The sequence below is a fragment of the Gadus macrocephalus genome, chromosome 9 (assembly GCF_031168955.1).
Source record: "Gadus macrocephalus chromosome 9, ASM3116895v1".
Classification (NCBI taxonomy): Eukaryota; Metazoa; Chordata; class Actinopteri; order Gadiformes; family Gadidae; genus Gadus; species Gadus macrocephalus.
In genome coordinates this window covers 11536671-11554394 of record NC_082390.1, presented here as the reverse complement: position 1 = coordinate 11554394, position 17724 = coordinate 11536671, and the positions used below count along the sequence as shown (strand labels likewise).

Below are 17724 nucleotides of genomic sequence, written 5' to 3'. Positions count from 1 at the left end.
TGCTCAGCTCTATGGTGGAGACTTTAACATAATCCTCGGTAAAACCCTTTCTGAAGAACAGAACCAGCTCTGCTCCTTCTCTGCTGGACGCGGCTGGGGTGGTCCCAGGCGACTGGGCCAGTGTCATCACGGAGGGCCAAAGGGCAAGTGTTCAGAAGAGGACGGAAAAAATATGAGGCATTCTATGCAACGCACGTACATACGTGCAAGCTCACACGCTTGCATGTTCCTCCCTTGGCTCCAGTAAGTGGAGAGGATAGGTCACGCTGCCTCAATAACCATCTCCCCTGACTGGGAAAGAAACTGGAGAAACGGAGCCAAGTGCAATGTTTGTTTTTTTCCTCTTGTCTCTGTCATCTGTTTTACATTGGGCCACGGCATGTTTGAGTGTCCTCTCCACTGATCAGGAGATCTGAGGAGGGACCCTGCCTCCCTCTCTAGGGGTCTGTCCTGCGGTCTGGTGGCAGGATATGGCCAAGGGAGATGCCTGCTGTTGCTGGGAAAGCTCAGATGCGGTATTTTCGAGCATTTTTCTGCACACACACACACACACACACACACACACACACACACACACACACACACACACACACACACACACACACACACACACACACACACACCACTGTTCCATCATCAACAACTCCATCCATGTCTGATGAGGGGAGATCTCACATCCTTGGATGGAGGAAATTAATTGTAGTCAATGAATTATTATTGAACATTAATGTTGCTATAAATCATTATGAGTCATCATGACCATATTTTGTAGCTCTTTCCAGACATGGAGTTGGTTGTACGTTTACTGTAAATGTTCTACTAAAGGACACAATTGTCTGTCATTGTTTTTGAAGGAGTAAATCTTGCTCACTTTTCCCATGCTCACTTTCCCAGCCATAGTAAAGCCAGCGAGACCTTCAGGGTACAATGGCCTTTTATATGTACTTAGAGACCAACATAAGAAAGTGTTACAAGTGAGCCATTGCTTCCACCTATTAGCCAGCTAGTGTGGGATTCCAGCAAACATGGTCTTTATTCATTATTCCTTTTGACGAAAGCCCCAGTTTCAACAGTGGAAAGGGGAATATTCTACTTTAAACCAGAATGATAACATGAGAATCATTGAGTCATTTGAAGAAACAAACAATGCCTAAATCTTGAAAAACTAGTGTGAAACTATCACTTGTACTTATTCAGCGTGTATATGTGACATACATTGGTCTTTGTTTAAATGTTTAAATGATTATTGGGGTTCAATGTATAGGCCTCATGTGTTTGCAAAAGGCGTCTGCAGGAAGGTAATTCACTTTTTGAGTGTTCAGAAACAGGCAGCTATCCTGTTCTGACACATTCTGGGTTGCTAAAGGTATTGTGAATTCTAGGGAACTAACATTGAAACTTGTACAAGTGGAGTACAACAATGGCATAATTTGGACTTAGTTTGAGTTATTATAGGAAATTAAAACAAAAGTTACCCTATTGACGTTGACTTGACAAGTTGTAACATGTTATAACCTCACCTTGTAAGTGAGTTCATCGGAAGTTGTCAGAGCCTGAGGTTGTGTGTTTAGATGGGATATCTTATAAGCACACTTGAGCCCGAATGCAAATAGAACAACCGAATTCTGTAGCTACTTCACCTTTACTCCATAACTATTTCATGTAAATACCCACGTGTACTTAGGGCGTTGAGGTGTGTGTACTGGTGGCAGCATTGACTGAATGTTTGAGACAAGATGGATGAACACTGCCGACACACAGAACAAGGTTTAGTGAGGCTATTCCTTGAGTGTGTGTATGTTAATGTGTGTGTGTGTGTGTGTGTGTGTGTGTTTTTGTTGGTGTGTCTGGGTATATGTATTCAGGTTTTGTGTGTGTTCTTTTGTCTTTTTATATCTGTGCTTGTCAGTGTGCGCACGTGCATTTGTGTGTATGTGTTTGTGCGTGTGTGTGTGTGTGTGTGTGTGTGTGTGTGTGTGTGTGTGTGTGTGTGTGTGCGTGCATGTTTGTGTGTGTGGGGATGCATGTGTGTTTGTGTGTTTGTGTGTGTGTGCATGTGTGTGTGTGTGTTTGTAAATCTGTTTGTGTGTGTGTGTGTGTATGCGCATGTGTGTGTGGTTGTGTGTGTGAGTGTGTGTGTCTGTGGTTGTCCTGTCAAAAGACTTCTTTCACATAGATCTTGTTGGCAGTCTCCTGCTCCTATCTATGCGGCAGAGAGTAGGGCAGAGTGTGTGGGGGGGTGTTGACACAGCCTCTTGCGTCCATCAAGTAGGTGTGCTGCCTTTCTGCAGCTCTCCTCCCATAGAAATGAAAGAGCATATTATGAGGAGGACGCTAACTAAATATTATATTATGCACATGGTGCTATTACTGTAAGTCAGTTTGGACAAGCTAGATGGCTGTAAAGGCTGCTTCCTACTTAAATAGGCTATTGTTTGGCTACAAGGACTGATGACTGATTTCTCATGTCTAATACTTCAGTAATCAATTGGATGGAAAAGTCAACCCTATTGATATGAGTGCGATTTAACATCAAAGCCCTCATAATTCTGTCTAATTTGATACTATGTATGAATGCCCCAAAAGACATAGTTAACAGGTTTATTCCTCACGGATCAGCAAATGTGTTTAGTTCTGTTTTGTTCCCCAAATGGTTGCCTCTTGTTTTCAGTCACACAAACAGAAAAATCACCAGCTTGCTATAATACCAGAGAACCCTTGTCATTCACCATGACTCACAATGTACAGCTTTCACCAGGGGAGAGTGTGGAGATGTATAGAATGTACCTTTTCACAGCAAGCATTTATTGGCACACGTAGCTATATGAGTCACAGCGCAAAAAATGTAACTTTGCTCCTACTACCCTCTCTATAGGTGTCTTGACTAAAGATACAGCTCTTAATCGTCTCTGCTTTGGTTCACTAGGGTTAAGTTCAGATTTATGAGACATTTTACACAAACTGTTGTACCCCTGGGTTTGCTCAACGTCATTTATAAGCCCAGTGTGAAGTGAACAGGCAGCCACTTGACTTCTCGAGGCACCCACAGCAAGAGGGCCTTATGTGACAAGGGTGTTATTGAAGCAGTGTTCCCGCAATTTAATAAAGAAATACAATGTTTTTCAATCAATTCATCCGTTTATTTTAGATTTTTAATTCAGAAGGTTTCATAAGAAAACACTGCTTCCTTATTCCTACAGTACAAACAGTCCTCTCATGGCTTCTTGCATGATGGGATATGGACCTTTTCTGCATAATCCTGACTGGTTTCCAGACCTACTTTGGCCAAACCAATGTCCCTGGCAGCAGTGTCTGTCTATGGGCATGGCTCAGTGGCAGACAACTTCTGGATGTTAGTTAGTTGTTCATTTTATTGGTGTGATGACCTTGTGTGGCCTACCTGGCCTTCCTTGTAGGTGTATATATGGTCTATTTCATACACTGAATTGGGACTAAACCCTGACCCTATATCTTACAACACATTAAAATGCTATCTTACAACACTTTACAATAAGGGTACACTGATTCTTTAACAATAGTTAATAAGTAATAAGCAATATTGTATATAATTAGAATAGGGGTTATTGAGTTAGGGTTAAGCCTAACAAACATAATTTACACCATTACCTTGGTTAACATGAACACCATTCGAGAACTTGAGAACCACCATTAGTGAATTTGAGAATATAGTGAATAATTACAAGACCATTGAACAAGGTTAGATGGTGACCGACTGCTGAAGGAGAGGTGGTTATATGGTTCCTACTATCTACAGTTTAGGTTCTAAAGTTGTGTTCTCATGATCTAGGTCTAACAACTATTATGTAGTCATATTGCATTGCATGATATGTATGTTATAATTATATAATAATGTATTATTTATATGATATAATAACTATCAGAAAAGGGTTAAACATAGATATACCAGTATAGCTACACAGCTATTGGCCTATTTGATTTTCAGTAATTTCATTTTCTAGCGCCCTCAACTGTTGACATGAGAACGCTGCATATGCAAATGCGTATTCAGACCGACAGAAAGACCGATGGAGAGACATAAGGAGAGATAGGTAGAGAGAGGGACATAAATCTGCCATGGCTGAGGCATTCCCGGATCTAATGACATGGTACACATTTGTACCTGTCCTATGAAGTCACACTAGCCAATAATCCGTGAGGCCAGTCAGTCTCTCTGCCAAAATATATGACAGACTCGGTGTGACTTGAAACATTCTAGGTTTTCTAAACATACAGTGCAATACAAGACGTCCTTGGGTTGTTTAAGGGCATTGAGAGGTTGCTGTCACGGCCAGGAGATGGCGGTAGCAAACCACGCAAAAGCCCGCTCTTGTTTGAAGGGGGAAGGAAGGAAGCTTATCAACAATTGCCGACAAGAACTTTAGCATGCAGAGCTCTGTGCAAACGAAAGAGAGACATTATATTCGGGGACGAGTAAGTTAACATTGTAATGACCTCAAACATATCCTGGTAAGTGGTGTCTTTTATCGGGTTCTCTTGGCGTCGTTTTCTATGTACGTCACCTATTGAAACAAAGTTGTCTTCCTTTATCGTACAAGTGGCCAAGTCTTGACTTAATAGCCCCCAAGAGGCTAGCGTTAACGTTGATACAATATCTTTCACAAGAGTGTTACAGGCCGACGCTGCTCGAGGTTGCTAACATTTATTGTCAGTAGCTCGCTGCCTGTTCCGGGGGGGGTGTGCCTCAGTATTATATTTACAGGTTCTTCAGTAACAATTGTTTTGGTTATGTTTTTTGAACCATGTGCTGTAGTGACACATCTACCGTTTAGAGATCCAGCAGGTTTTTATTATGATATAGTCGCAGATAGTAAATGATCATCACGTAGCTTTCAAAGTTGTATTTGTTGCTATTCATTTCGTTCCCATTCGTGTATGTTCTGGTTTGTTTGTTTGTCGGTTTGTTTGTTTGGGGACGTTTTTGATCTGTAGTCGTTCAGAAAAAATGAAGTAGGCCTAGTTGGCTGTCAATGAAATGCTTTTTCTGAATGCTTGTCAATATGAAATGGCTAAATGTCATAAAGCTCCATTAGAAAATAAGGATAACGTATCTTTGGCTGAAAATAAACCACAGATACAATTATAAAAGCCGGACGCCCATAGTTGCCATGTAAAAACAAAGTAAATAAAAATGCCCAATCTTTATTGCCCAATCTTTATTGGTGTGCAGCTGTTTATAGTCTACAAAGGAAGACTACATTAAAAGCTTGGCAGATTGGGTACAACATTGGGACCTGTTATCCGCAGTAATAAACCAGACATGTTTGGCTTCGTGAAGCAGACAGTCTCAAAGGTAAAGAGATCCTGTCTATGGCCTGTCTCTGCTGAGGCCTGATTGTGACAACTGAGGTGACCTCAGGTGATGGCGTACGGTTGGCAGGCTGCTGATTTATTCATGTTAAAAGTTGTCTTTCTGCTTATCAAAAATATCGAAAAGTCCTGCCTTGTTATCCCATGGTACTTATGATGGTCTGGCCTGGGAACACCTCGGGATCCCCCCGTCAGAGCTGGTCAATGTGGCCCGGGAAAGGGAAGTCTGGGGCCCCCTGCTTGAGCTGCTCCCCCCGCGACCCGACCCCGGATAAGCGGATGACGATGAGGATGAGGACTTATGATGGTTATATATAGGGGTTTAATTTCTCTATGGTCCAACCACCATGAAAAACTATTCATTCATGATTGCAAATAGGGGCATAGTTTCCACTATGTTTTGACTTTGCCACTATTCATAGGTTTGTATATTTCTGTTAGTTTGACCTGACCCGGATCAGAGAGATGTTGCTTCCTCTTTGTTAACGGGGTCCTGTCATCACTCGGGAGGCTGTTGCTGATGAGTTGTCTTTAGGTGATGTAGTCAGATACCTGGCCTGGCACCCAACACCTAGACCCTCCACCACCACCACCACATTGGCCCCTCCTCCCACACTCCATTCTAAACCCCTTCATCCTCTTCATACGCACATCCCATGTGGGGTAGAGGGTGCTGCTATTCTAGACCTCAGGGTTACAAAGGGGTCATGAGCAACATGAGGTTTTAGACATAGACTGTCATGGGGAGCATGTGTTCATTCTTGACATGGAGCACTGTGGACTCATAGCATATCTTCAGGGTTTTTCCTTCACGACAGGGTATTGGTTTTTCTTTGGCTTTCGGGGTCATTTCCAGATCCCTCACACAGCAGGGTTGATAATTCTGTCTGTGTGCAGCAATGCGATCTGTCTCTTGGGGTCTTCTCGTGTGGTCAGCTGTTAGGTGGCGTATTGGTGGTGGGGGGGAAATTGGAATCAACTGGAGGGAACCGACTCTCTCACTACTGCCTGCTGTGTGTTTACACTGACTCCACTTACCAGTTCTTAATTTACACCTTACAGTCTTGTTTGTGGATGACACAAGTCTGAAAAAACATCAATATCAACCGACAGAGGTTAAAGATGTGCAAGAAAATGTTATTGTAATTGTTCATTCTGAATGGGTCAAATTGGGGTTTAGCCTTGCTAATTGGAAACAGAAATAGCTTGACCTGGCTTTGCTGCTGTCATTGTGGTGTGCTTTTAGTGTGTCTTTATGTAGCCTAGTGTAATCAACAAGACTGGCACGAGAGTTATCAAGCTTGTGAATGTTTTAAGTCTAGAATTAAATTCCTCTAGTGTGGCTCCTACACTCTTGGACCATGAACTCTAAGTCTGATCAGAAGTGGTGATGGGAGACAGTGTTGAGGACAAAGTACGAAAAGGCTAGATTAGATAGAGGTGTTCTGATAATAATAGTGCTGTGTATTAGTACAATGAAAAAGTCCAAAAGTTGATCTTACTCCAACTTTGCACTCGCAATCCTCGTCTGTTGTGTGAGATCTGACACCAAATCCACCTCAAATATGTTGGATATGTTTTATGCCTCCAGACACATGGAGCATGGTTCTACAAAGAGCTATACCAAGAGGGTCTTTTAGGTCCCAGAATGTACACATCCAGTATCTTAACAACGCCCATTTGTGGTCAGCCACAGAGCTTGACTTAGTCAGGACCTAACAAATGGAAAAAGAGCAGTCGTAAAGGGGTTTGCCCTATATAGCTAGGGCAAAATTACTTCAGTTCAGTACCAGCAATTAATTGGCTGGATGAAGAAGGCTTTTTGGTCATACTTCCAGGAGGTGCATGGTATCACATTATCTAGTTTCGCAAGTTGACCTGTAATGGGTGTGACCAGCCTCCACATCAAATACTGTGGTGTAACACGGTAGAAATTAACTGCTATTTCCTGATAAGCCATCACCAACCTTTGCCCCATATTCCGTGGTGCTATGTGTCTCTGTTCATAAGTTATTAGCATTTTTGAGCAAGGTCATATTGCCCACTGCAACCCCCCTTTAGACAAAGTTTGTAGTTATTGGGATATGCCACACACCCTTTTGGCCAATTGACCATGACAAGTTATTCCTTAGCCCATGACTGACCTCCCGACCAATTGGTGCAAATCTGTGCAGTACTTTGTGAGATATCTGCTTCACAGACATATCTACAGTTATTCTCTTCGGCCCTCTCTATTACTATCCTACCACCAATTGCAAAGCATTATCTTCCCTGTTTATGATACAACATTGTGGATAACTTTGTCATCATCATCTGCATTTGTGAGTTATTTTTTTTTGTCCAGGGCCACCCAAAACACATTTCAGTAACGCTTTGGATTTTAAATAATATTACATTTTTCTTGTGTTGCTCACCAGGTCTGGAACAATGATGTCCCAATGATAACTGTGAGACCCCCTAAGAAGAAGGCATCTGCTGGAACATGTCTATGCCACAGCCCTCTCTCTGCTGACACTTAATGGACACTAATCCCTTAACTGCCAGAGCATATCTACCTCAGCGGACGCGCACTTCATCAGTCCCAGAGACAGTGGAAACATATCAAAAAAACATCAGAATACATAATTTTTATCTCTTCCATAGGCTGTTTTCAGGCATAAAGTGGCAGTGGGCCAAACTACCTCACTGATACTTCCTTTTTTGACAATACCTTGTTTTTGCAATGCACTTAATTTCCGCTCTCCTCTCAGCCACACCAGATCCTTACTACTTGGCTGTATGACTAATTATTGCGGGCCAGAAGTCCACTTGATGTAACCTCTGACCAAGAAGAGCCACCCTGAAGCCCTCTCTTTGGGGACCATCATCCCCACCTGGCCAAGCCATTTCCAGGCAAAGAGCAGACATGTTGCCGAGGGTCTTGTGATGTCTGATTCCCGGACAGGAGAAGGCGGAGCCGCTGCTGAGGCAGTAGAGGAACAGAGGCGGGCCCAGAAGACCGCTCCTGACCTGGTGATTGACACTGAGGATGACGAGCGGCAATGGGAACCAATGGAAGAGGAGGAAGGCCTCGGGAAGCATGATGGGTCAATCCACGACTTTGAGGCCATTGAGGAAGACAGCGACGATGAGTCGGTAATGAACTTTAGGGGGTTGAGCTGGAGAATTATCAAGAGGTGTAAAACGGCAGATTTCAGACACATGTTTCAGACTCATTATTTGTACTCGCGGGTTGCACTAATTGTCAGATCCAGATGGTTGATGCCAGATGGTTGTCATAATGCATAGAGAAACTGGACCTAATCCCAGAGATAGATTTTCCACCAACGTCAGTGGGTCCAGGGGCGCATGGAGACATGTAGTATATATAACTGCATTGGATGTACCATTCTGATACTTCCACCGTGCTTTTCTCCCGCGCTCTGTTTACTGAACCGCCTGCAGACCGCAGAGCGACAGATCTTGGTGGGCATCTGCGCCATGACCAAGAAGTCCAAATCCAAGGCCATGACGCAGATCCTGGAGCGTCTTTGTATGTTCGACTACATCAACGTGGTGATCTTCCCAGAGGAGACCATCCTTGAGGAGCCTGTGGAGAGCTGGCCGCTCTGTGACTGCCTCATCTCCTTCCACTCCAAAGGTGAACCACGTCTCCGGGGTTTCTGCTTCCTTTTATGGTATCGCCCAAATCTGCACTCCGGCAATTTTATGATTTGGAACTGGTTCTTACAGGTATAAGCTGTTTAAGATGTGTGAAAAATGTACCAGGAATAATAAACTGGCATATGGTGTGTGTGGAAGTAATAGCATTTTTACAATACATTATATTGTATTGTATTTAGTTACCGCCACAGTTTGACCGGTGACTGTATTATGCTTATGTGTATTTGTACTTTTACAGGTTTTCCGCTGGACAAGGCTGTGGAGTACGCAAAGCTCCGCAACCCCTTGCTCATCAACGACCTGAACATGCAGTACTTTATACAGGACAGGTACAGATGAAAACACACTCAACATTCAGTACTTTATACAGGACAGGTACAGATGAAAATACACTCAACATGCAGTACTTAATACTGGACTGGTTCAAGATGAAAACGTGTGTGTGTGTGTGTGTGTGTGTGTGTGTGTGTGTGTGTGTGTGTGTGTGTGTGTGTGTGTGTGTGTGTGTGTGTGTGTGTGTGTGTGTGTGTGTGTGTGTGTGTGTGTAGGAGGGAGGTGTATCGTATTCTCCAGGAGGAGGGCATTGACCTACCACGTTATGCTGTGTTGAACAGAGACCCAAGCAAACCAGATGGTGAGAAGCATTCCCTTTAATCTTTTATTAAAAACATATTCACGTGAGTACATAATTGTGTATATTTTAATAATATTAAGCATCTTTCACCTACTTTCTAGTTGGCAAATGATGAATAGTAGAATCGAAATACCCCATCGCTACAATCAACAAACTATTCAGGCAAAAATTGCATCCATTTCCTTTTTGTGTTTCGTTATTCGACAGTTGTATCTTAGTTTATTATTGTAATATATTTAATTAGGTTTTAATCCGGCGGTCTTATCAACTGGGAACTGAGAATCTGGTGCAGCGCTAAAACCTTTCGAGCTGTGCCACTAGAATGCAATCTTGTGGAGTGTGAGGATCATGTGGAGGTGAACGGAGAGGTCTTCCCCAAGCCCTTTGTGGAGAAACCTGTTTGTGCCGAGGACCACAACGTATACATCTACTACCCTACCTCTGCTGGAGGCGGCAGCCAGCGGCTCTTCAGGAAGGTATAGTCTCTCCACCCGTCACCGTTCTGCAGCATTGATCATTATGAGGTTGGTTGTAGAGTCCTATAGGTGTGTGTGTGTGTGTGTGTGTGTGTGTGTGTGTGTGTGTGTGTGTGTGTGTGTGTGTGTGTGTGTGTGTGTGTGTGTGTGTGTGTGTGTGTGTGTGTGTGTGTGTGTGTGTGTGTGTGTGTCATCGGCCCAACTACAGATAGGGAGCCGCAGCAGTGTGTACTCTCCAGAGAGCAATGTCAGGAAGACTGGGGCCTACATCTACGAGGAGTTCATGCCCACAGATGGCACTGATGTCAAGGTATCCTGACTGCACCAGAACAGCCTGTCTACTCATGAGAGCAAAAGGGACAAATCGTACTTCCTTTTGTTTGGCTGGCTGAAAACCGAGCTGTAATTTGTTACAAAGTACATCGCTATCCATCAGCTGAAATGCTCTTAGAGATTATTTGTTTTGAGTTGACTCTACTGTATGAGCCAATCGATTTGAGACTGCTCCCAGCTCATCTCTGACAATCTTCTCCCTAATGGCGGATAACACAGGGAGTTTTGGAGCACAGAGGCAGTTTTCTGTGTTCATTTTCAAAATTGAATACTCTTTACAACACTCAAATCTTATTTACAGCCGCTTTATCCAATGGATAAAGCACAAGCCTTACCACACCTGACCAAAGAGTTGTAGCAATATGTACAGTGCACCAAAATAGTTTCTGTAAGCCCCATTTGTCAATGGCACAAAAAACGGTATTTAACTTTGTTGGTATGGTGTGATGCCCTGCTAAGGCAAACCTATGTCAAAAGCTTGTTTGAATAGTACCAGCTCCCGGTCAGGTTTCAAACCGATCAATGCCAACTGCTCTCGCTGTAGTTTGTGAGCCACTGCCCTCTCATATTCAGCTCTCTTTGGATATTTGGTCCTTTCATTTTTCGTCAGCAGTTGTGATGAATTTGTTCAGATATGTCTTCTCTCTCGCATCTTATTGGACAAGATAGTCCAGTTTTCTTTCTGCCACAGCCGTTTTCCACTATTTGTACAAATATTTTGAACAAGGAAATGTAGTTTTATATGTAAGTGGAATGGAACATTTGTAATTACATTTCTTCACACTTTAATAAGACATAACCAAAACAACCTTAAGCAAGCTTTAATTTAATATGGTCTGAGGTGTGTTTCTGCAATATTTATGTTCTTTAATACTTTTGTCGTTAACAAGCTGACCCGATATCGTTTTTGATTTAAAATTATGAAAACGTATGCAGTGCACTGGTTATGTAACATGTGACCCTGAATTGTGTGTGTCTTGATGTGTGTGTGGGCTCCAGGTCTACACTGTGGGTCCAGACTACGCCCATGCGGAGGCCCGGAAGTCGCCGGCGCTGGATGGGAAGGTGGAGCGGGACAGCGAGGGCAAGGAGATCCGCTACCCCGTCATGCTCAGCGCCATGGAGAAACTAGTGGCCCGCAAGGTCTGCCTGGCCTTCAAGGTAACCTATAGTCTACAGGGGTCTACTGTCACGTATACAATAGGTCCACTACAGGGACTAATTAGGTTTTGGCCCAATACAAAGGCTGTATGAAATAAAATGATAAAATTATAAAATCACTCTTTGCTGACTAGAAATTACTCGGAAATAAATGACTTATCTGATCGTTACTAGCCATCAGACGATGCTTAAACAACGATGAATGAAGTCCATTTTGCTCTTCTTGAGCCGTAATATTAAAACATTGTTTTGTCATCTCTGTTGCCCATTAGCAAACGGTGTGTGGCTTTGACCTGCTGCGAGCAAATGGCCACTCCTATGTTTGCGACGTCAATGGCTTCAGCTTTGTGAAGAACTCCATGAAGTACTATGACGATTGTGCTAAAGTTCTGGGGTAGGTGAACCGACTGTCTACGGCCAATTGATTTGTTTACCCTGCTTCATTTCCATCTGTTTAATGTTTGTTTGGTGTTTCTCTGTTAGTCTCTTGTTTGTCTGTTTTTTGCCTCATGCCTAATGTCTGGTGTTTGTTTGAGGTTTGTCTGGGGTTTGTCTGTTGTTTTATCTCATGTTTGTCTAATGTTGGTCTCATGTTTTTCTTGTGTTTGTCTGGTGATGGTCATGTTTTCCCCGTGTTTGTCTGGTGTTTGTCTCATGTTTTTCTCATGTTTGGCTGGTGTTTGTCTGGTGTTTGTCTCATGTTTGTCTGGTGTTTGTCTCATGTCTCTCTGGTGATTGTCTCATGTTTGTCTGGTGATTGCCTCATGTCTCTCTGGTGTTGGTCTGGTGTTTGCCTCATGGTGATTCTCTGGTGTTTGCTCATGTTTGTCTGGTGTTTGTCTGGTGTTTGTTTCATGTCTCTCTGGTGTTTCTTTGGTGTTTGTCTAGTGTTTGTCTGGTGTTTCTCTCATGTTTGGCTGGTGTTGGTCTCATGTTTGTCTGGTATTGGTCTCATGTTTTTCTGGTGCTGGTCTCATGTTTGTCTGGTGTTTGTCTGGTGTTTTTCTGGTGTTTGCCTCATGTCTCTGGTGTTTCTCTGGTCTCATGTCTCTCTGGTGTTGTTCTGGTGTTGCCTCATGTCTCTCTGTTGTTTCTCTGGTGTTTGTCTCATGTTTGTCTGGTGTTTCTTTGGTGTTTGTCTAGTGTTTCTCTGGTATTTCTCTCATGTTTTTCTGGTGCTGGTCTCATGTTTGTCTGGTGTTTGTCTGGTGTTTGTCTGGTGTTTGCCTCATGTCTCTCTGGTGTTTCTCTGGTCTCATGTCTCTCTGTGTTGTTCTGGTGTTGCCTCATGTCTCTCTGTTGTTTCTCTGGTGATTGTCTCATTGTTTGTCTGGTTTTTCTCTGGTGTTAGGCTCATGTCTCTCTGGTGTTTGTCTGGTGTTTCTCTCATGTTTGTCTGGTATTGGTCTCTTGTTTGTCTCGTGTCTCTCTGGTGTTTGTCTGGTGTTTCTGTGGTGTTTTTCTCATGTCTGGTGTTGGTCTCATTTTTGTCTTGTATTGGTCTCATGTTTGTCTGGTGTTGGTCTCATGTTTGTCTGGTGTTTGCCTCATGTCTCTGGTGTTTCTCTGGTGTTTGCCTCATGTTTCTCTGGTGTTTGTCTCATGTCTGTCTGGTGTTTCTCTGGTGTTTGCCTCGTGTTTCTCTGGTGTTTGCCTCATGTTTCTGGTGTTTGCCTCATGTTTCTCTGGTGTTTGCCTCATGTTTCTCTGGTGTTTGCCTCATGTTTCTCTGGTGATTTTCAGTTTCTTTTCTGGTGTTTGTCTAATGTTTGCGTTGTGCTTGTGTTAGGAACCTGGTGATGAGGGAGCTGGCTCCCCTGTTTCACATCCCCTGGTCCATTCCCTTGGAGGCTGAGGACATACCCATCGTCCCCACCACCTCAGGGACAATGTATGTTCTGGAACGCCCAGTCCTTTACTTGGACAGCAGTCTTACATTCATTCTTTTTTTTCAACGCATATAACTTTGCATCAAACGCCTTTTTAAGGATGGAGCTGCGATGCGTCATTGCTATCATTCGCCATGGAGACCGCACACCTAAGCAGAAGATGAAGATGGAAGTCCGACACCCACTGTAAGATAAGGGTTCCATATCACTATTTCCACTTTCAATTGTCATATTACTATTTAATATGTTAAACATGCTTCGTCCTCATAAAGGACATCAAAGTTAACACAAATCAAGTAAAAATGACATGGAATCAATGATATTATACTTGTATTCCTATTAATAGAATATTGTTATTTCATAAGAACTGTCCCCCATTCTTGCAATGTCATCAGCCACATACCAAAAGGCATTACGGTACTTGATTTTATCAAGAATTTTATCAAGAGGCTGTGGTGGGGAGGGATATCTTTGTATCGTTGGAAAAAACATGACTTTGAAGACGTTTTCTTATTCTTATGTATAAACGTTTAAGCCTGACTTGTTCCTGAACATCATATTTCTGTGTTTAGGTTTTTTGAGCTTTTTGAGAAGTGTGGAGGCTACAAATCAGGAAAGCTAAAACTGAAGAAGCCAAAACAGCTACAGGTCTGTTTCCTTTACTTGCAATTTTCGTTTACTTTCACTAACTCTTCGTTGAGAATGGTATTGCCAATTTTTTCCTTGACATTTTTTTTTTTTTGCATAATTCACTCCTGTTTAACCTCAACAGTCATCTGAAAGAGTCTGTTTTGGTATTTCGGACAGTGGCACGCTGTGATGCTATGGATTTCAAATACTAATAATTGAAAGTACTTTCTCTGAATGACTCCTCTTCACTGTCGTGGACTTGGCTTGTTTGAATGGCAATACAACATGGAGACGCGTCCTAAGGTTGGATGGGTGTGTGGTTGTCCATTGCCCCAGGAAGTGCTGGACATAGCTCGTCTGCTATTGGTGGAGCTGGAGCAGCACGACGACTGTGAAATCGAAGAGAAGAAATCCAAACTGGAGCAACTCAAGACAGTCCTGGAGATGTGAGCGCACACACACACACACACACACACACACACACACACACACACACACACACACACACACACACACACACACACACACACACACACACACACACACACACACACACACACACACACTCAGAGAGCGCTATATTAATCCAGTCTTGTGTCCTGTCGTCCATGGTGTAAAACACGTGACATTCTTCAAATGTCTTGTTTCTTCTTCCTTAAAACGTGTTTTTTTTCACACTGACAACAAGACGGCACAACCCTCCCTCTTGTGTCTCTAACTCTGTCCTTCTCTCTCCTTCCTTCCCTCTCCCTCGCCCATTCCTCCATTATCCTCTCCGAAGGGAATCCAGTTTGAATGACACTCAGTACGCACCGTCTCTTCTCTCATGTCTCCGTCTCCTTTTATCGAGCTGCCGATGAGTAATGTGTGCAAACGATCCAAATCACTGGCTATGCCTGGTCTTTGGATCGCTCTCACTTGTATTCCCGTTGACTGTGTAGTCAAAACGCCTCTTGGGATACAAGTGCAATGAGGGTGCTTGTGCAGGCTGATGGGTGTGGCCCATGTTTTGTACACAATGTCTATTGTTGCCATTCCAAACATCTCAGCTAACAACATTCACATGTACGGAGGCAGACGTCTCCAAATGCATCTTAAAGCATTATTTCTTAAAGCATTAGTGTGTGTTTGTGTATCTGTCTGCACCAGTGTGCGCTGCGCTAACAAAACCTGGCCAACATTCAGCTGGCTCCTACTGAACCTCTGCACTCCACCTACTTTCACCATCGTCACATTAACAGTATCTCGGTTGTGGCGTAAAGCAGTGGTTCTCAACCAGTGGCGTCACTAGGCTGTTTCGTTCGGGGCTAAAGCCCCGGATATTATCTAATTAGCCCCGAATCTTATTTTTGTGAAAAAAAAGAATATCAACTTGCATTTATTTTATTTTTATTATTTTTTTGCTTTACACTAGAAACAAACATGGGGATTCCAGGGGCATCTCAAAATAAAGTAGCTTAGTCCTTCTAGATAGTCCTTCTGGCTAGAGAATAAATGGTTTAAAAACATAACCAGACTGTTTACCACCTCAAGTGAATTAACCTATCCTATCCCCAGTCATATATATATATATATATATATATATATATATATATATGTGTGTGTGTGTGTGTGTGTGTGTGTGTGTGTGTGTGTGTGTGTGTGTGTGTGTGTGTGTGTGTGTGTGTGTGTGTGTGTGTGTGTGTGTGTGTGTGTGTGTGTGTGTGAGGTCTGTCTCACTTGTATTCATTTTACTCTGAAATAACTTGAATGGAACTTTAGATGTCTGTGGTTAAGCAGCACAGCAGTCAGGTAGCTATTTAAAGCTATAATAAACTGCATATTTTGTGTATTTAGGTAAAGCATTATTATGAAAAATGTGCATGCGCAATAAAGCATACAAAAAATGTTGCCGCACGCTAAGCGCTAATTTTCCCGTTCCCTCTGGGCTAAGCCCCCGATATTTCAAAAACCTAGAAACGCCCCTGTTCTCATCTGCAGGGTCATGGACAGGTACCGGCGGTGGACAGTTGGCCACCTGGCCGCAGACATATCGAAATTAAGAAATTTAGTACTTATTTTTTTTACTTCCATAAAATTACAATATGTTCTATTGTCATAGCCCAACGACCAACTAGGTGGCATTAACCCAACTTTCGCCCAAAACGTTATGTCGGAATAAAGTTAATTCACAGCCTATCAAATACCTATCACTATGCAGCTTACGTGCGTGCTTGCCAAAACTGAGCAACTTTGGCTCTGTTCCATTCCACTTTTAGGTCCTTGTGCTTCTGGAATGGAACATACTTTAGATATGTGTGCCTAGAAAGGTGATGAGCTTGCCTGTATGAACAAGACTCTTGTGTGTGTGTGTGTGTGTGTGTGTGTGTGTGTGTTTGTTCAGGTATGGCCACTTCTCCGGTATCAACAGGAAGGTGCAGATGACGTACCTTCCTCATGGCCAACCAAAGGCCTCCAGTGAGGAAGAAGGTATAAGGATACACACTCTCACAAAGTGTTGTAGAGCTTTCATAGCAAACAATTTTTGATGCTAATGTTGATTATAAAAATGTCAACATACATTTTGGATGACCAGAATGCTAAACGGGGGGACTAGTTTTTCAATGCTAAGCTTATGTTTCCATCTTCCTGTGTTGTCGAACTTGCCATTTAGTTCTCACCCATAATCTTTTAACGTCGACCATTAAAAAATGAGTTTGGATATAATTTAAGATGCACATTTTAAGTTATACACCACCACACGTGCTGAACATGTCTAGATGTAAATGCAAGCTTAGCACTGTCCCTTGGCAGGTTGGTGGTTTAACTAATCCATGAGTAAGTGTACAAGTGTACTGTTAATATTTTGATCCCAACAAAAGTGCTCTTCCTTCCCCTTCCTGCCCAGACTCTGAGAGGGAGGGCCCCTCTCTGCTGCTGGTGCTGAAGTGGGGCGGGGAGCTGACCCCTGCAGGCCGGGTCCAGGCCGAGGAGCTGGGCCGGGCCTTCCGCTGCATGTACCCTGGAGGACAAGGTGCCCAGCCAGCACACCAGCTGCAACACAAACACACGCCTGCACATGTACACAGTTACACCACCGTTTACAGCACCGTTTACAGCACCGTTTACAACAGCGTGACGGTTTACAACACAGTGCTAATGGTGAAACCCCCACTGTGTGTGTTAGACCTACATAGGCCGGCACAGGCAAAACACACACAACACGGGTGTTTTAGCCTTTGAGGGTTGTTATGCCTTGACATTACCTTTATTGATATTCTTTTCCGTCTTTTTCATCAGGCATAGTGTTTTCAGATGAGCATGATTAGCATTAACAGTAATGGCGTGTCTGTAAGTATTGAGCACATGCCCTCTGTTTGACTAGCCAAACGTTGGGTCATGATTGAATCATCCGACAAAGGATCATCCGTAAAGGGATCCTTTTTTAGACTATAAGATAATGGTATGGTCTAACCCAGGTGCATCTGTGTTGGCATCTCCTCTGCATTTTGAACTGTAAATACGATCCCATTTGAATAGCTACTATCCACTGGTTCTTGTTTGTATGGCCCGATTTTAAGCTTTTTCTACTTATTATTGGATGTTTTGT

The 17724-nt window shown here is 43.1% G+C and overlaps 1 protein-coding gene across 10 annotated transcripts in view; it reads left to right on the top strand.

Annotated features, from left to right (window-relative positions):
* Positions 1-4056: 4056 nt before the first annotated feature.
* Positions 4057-17724, top strand: part of ppip5k1b (diphosphoinositol pentakisphosphate kinase 1b) — a 32622-nt gene continuing 18954 nt past the window's right edge. For 3 of the 10 annotated variants that reach the window (XM_060061748.1, XM_060061753.1, XM_060061749.1), the window contains exons 1-16: positions 4330-4488; positions 7767-8484; positions 8794-8989; positions 9251-9341; positions 9561-9646; positions 9968-10122; positions 10331-10432; positions 11455-11616; positions 11889-12010; positions 13406-13507; positions 13605-13691; positions 14078-14153; positions 14472-14581; positions 14917-14940; positions 16519-16604; positions 17023-17148. In XM_060061748.1, coding sequence (XP_059917731.1) covers positions 8275-8484; positions 8794-8989; positions 9251-9341; positions 9561-9646; positions 9968-10122; positions 10331-10432; positions 11455-11616; positions 11889-12010; positions 13406-13507; positions 13605-13691; positions 14078-14153; positions 14472-14581; positions 14917-14940; positions 16519-16604; positions 17023-17148 — 1735 coding nt within the window. In that variant the 5' untranslated portion in view covers positions 4330-4488; positions 7767-8274. Of the gene's footprint in view, positions 4183-4326; positions 4489-7766; positions 8485-8793; positions 8990-9250; positions 9342-9364; positions 9388-9560; positions 9647-9967; positions 10123-10330; positions 10433-11454; positions 11617-11888; positions 12011-13405; positions 13508-13604; positions 13692-14077; positions 14154-14471; positions 14582-14916; positions 14941-16518; positions 16605-17022; positions 17149-17724 lie in introns of those variants that run through there. The other 7 variants (XM_060061751.1, XM_060061750.1, XM_060061747.1 and 4 more) reach the window with 5 other exon arrangements.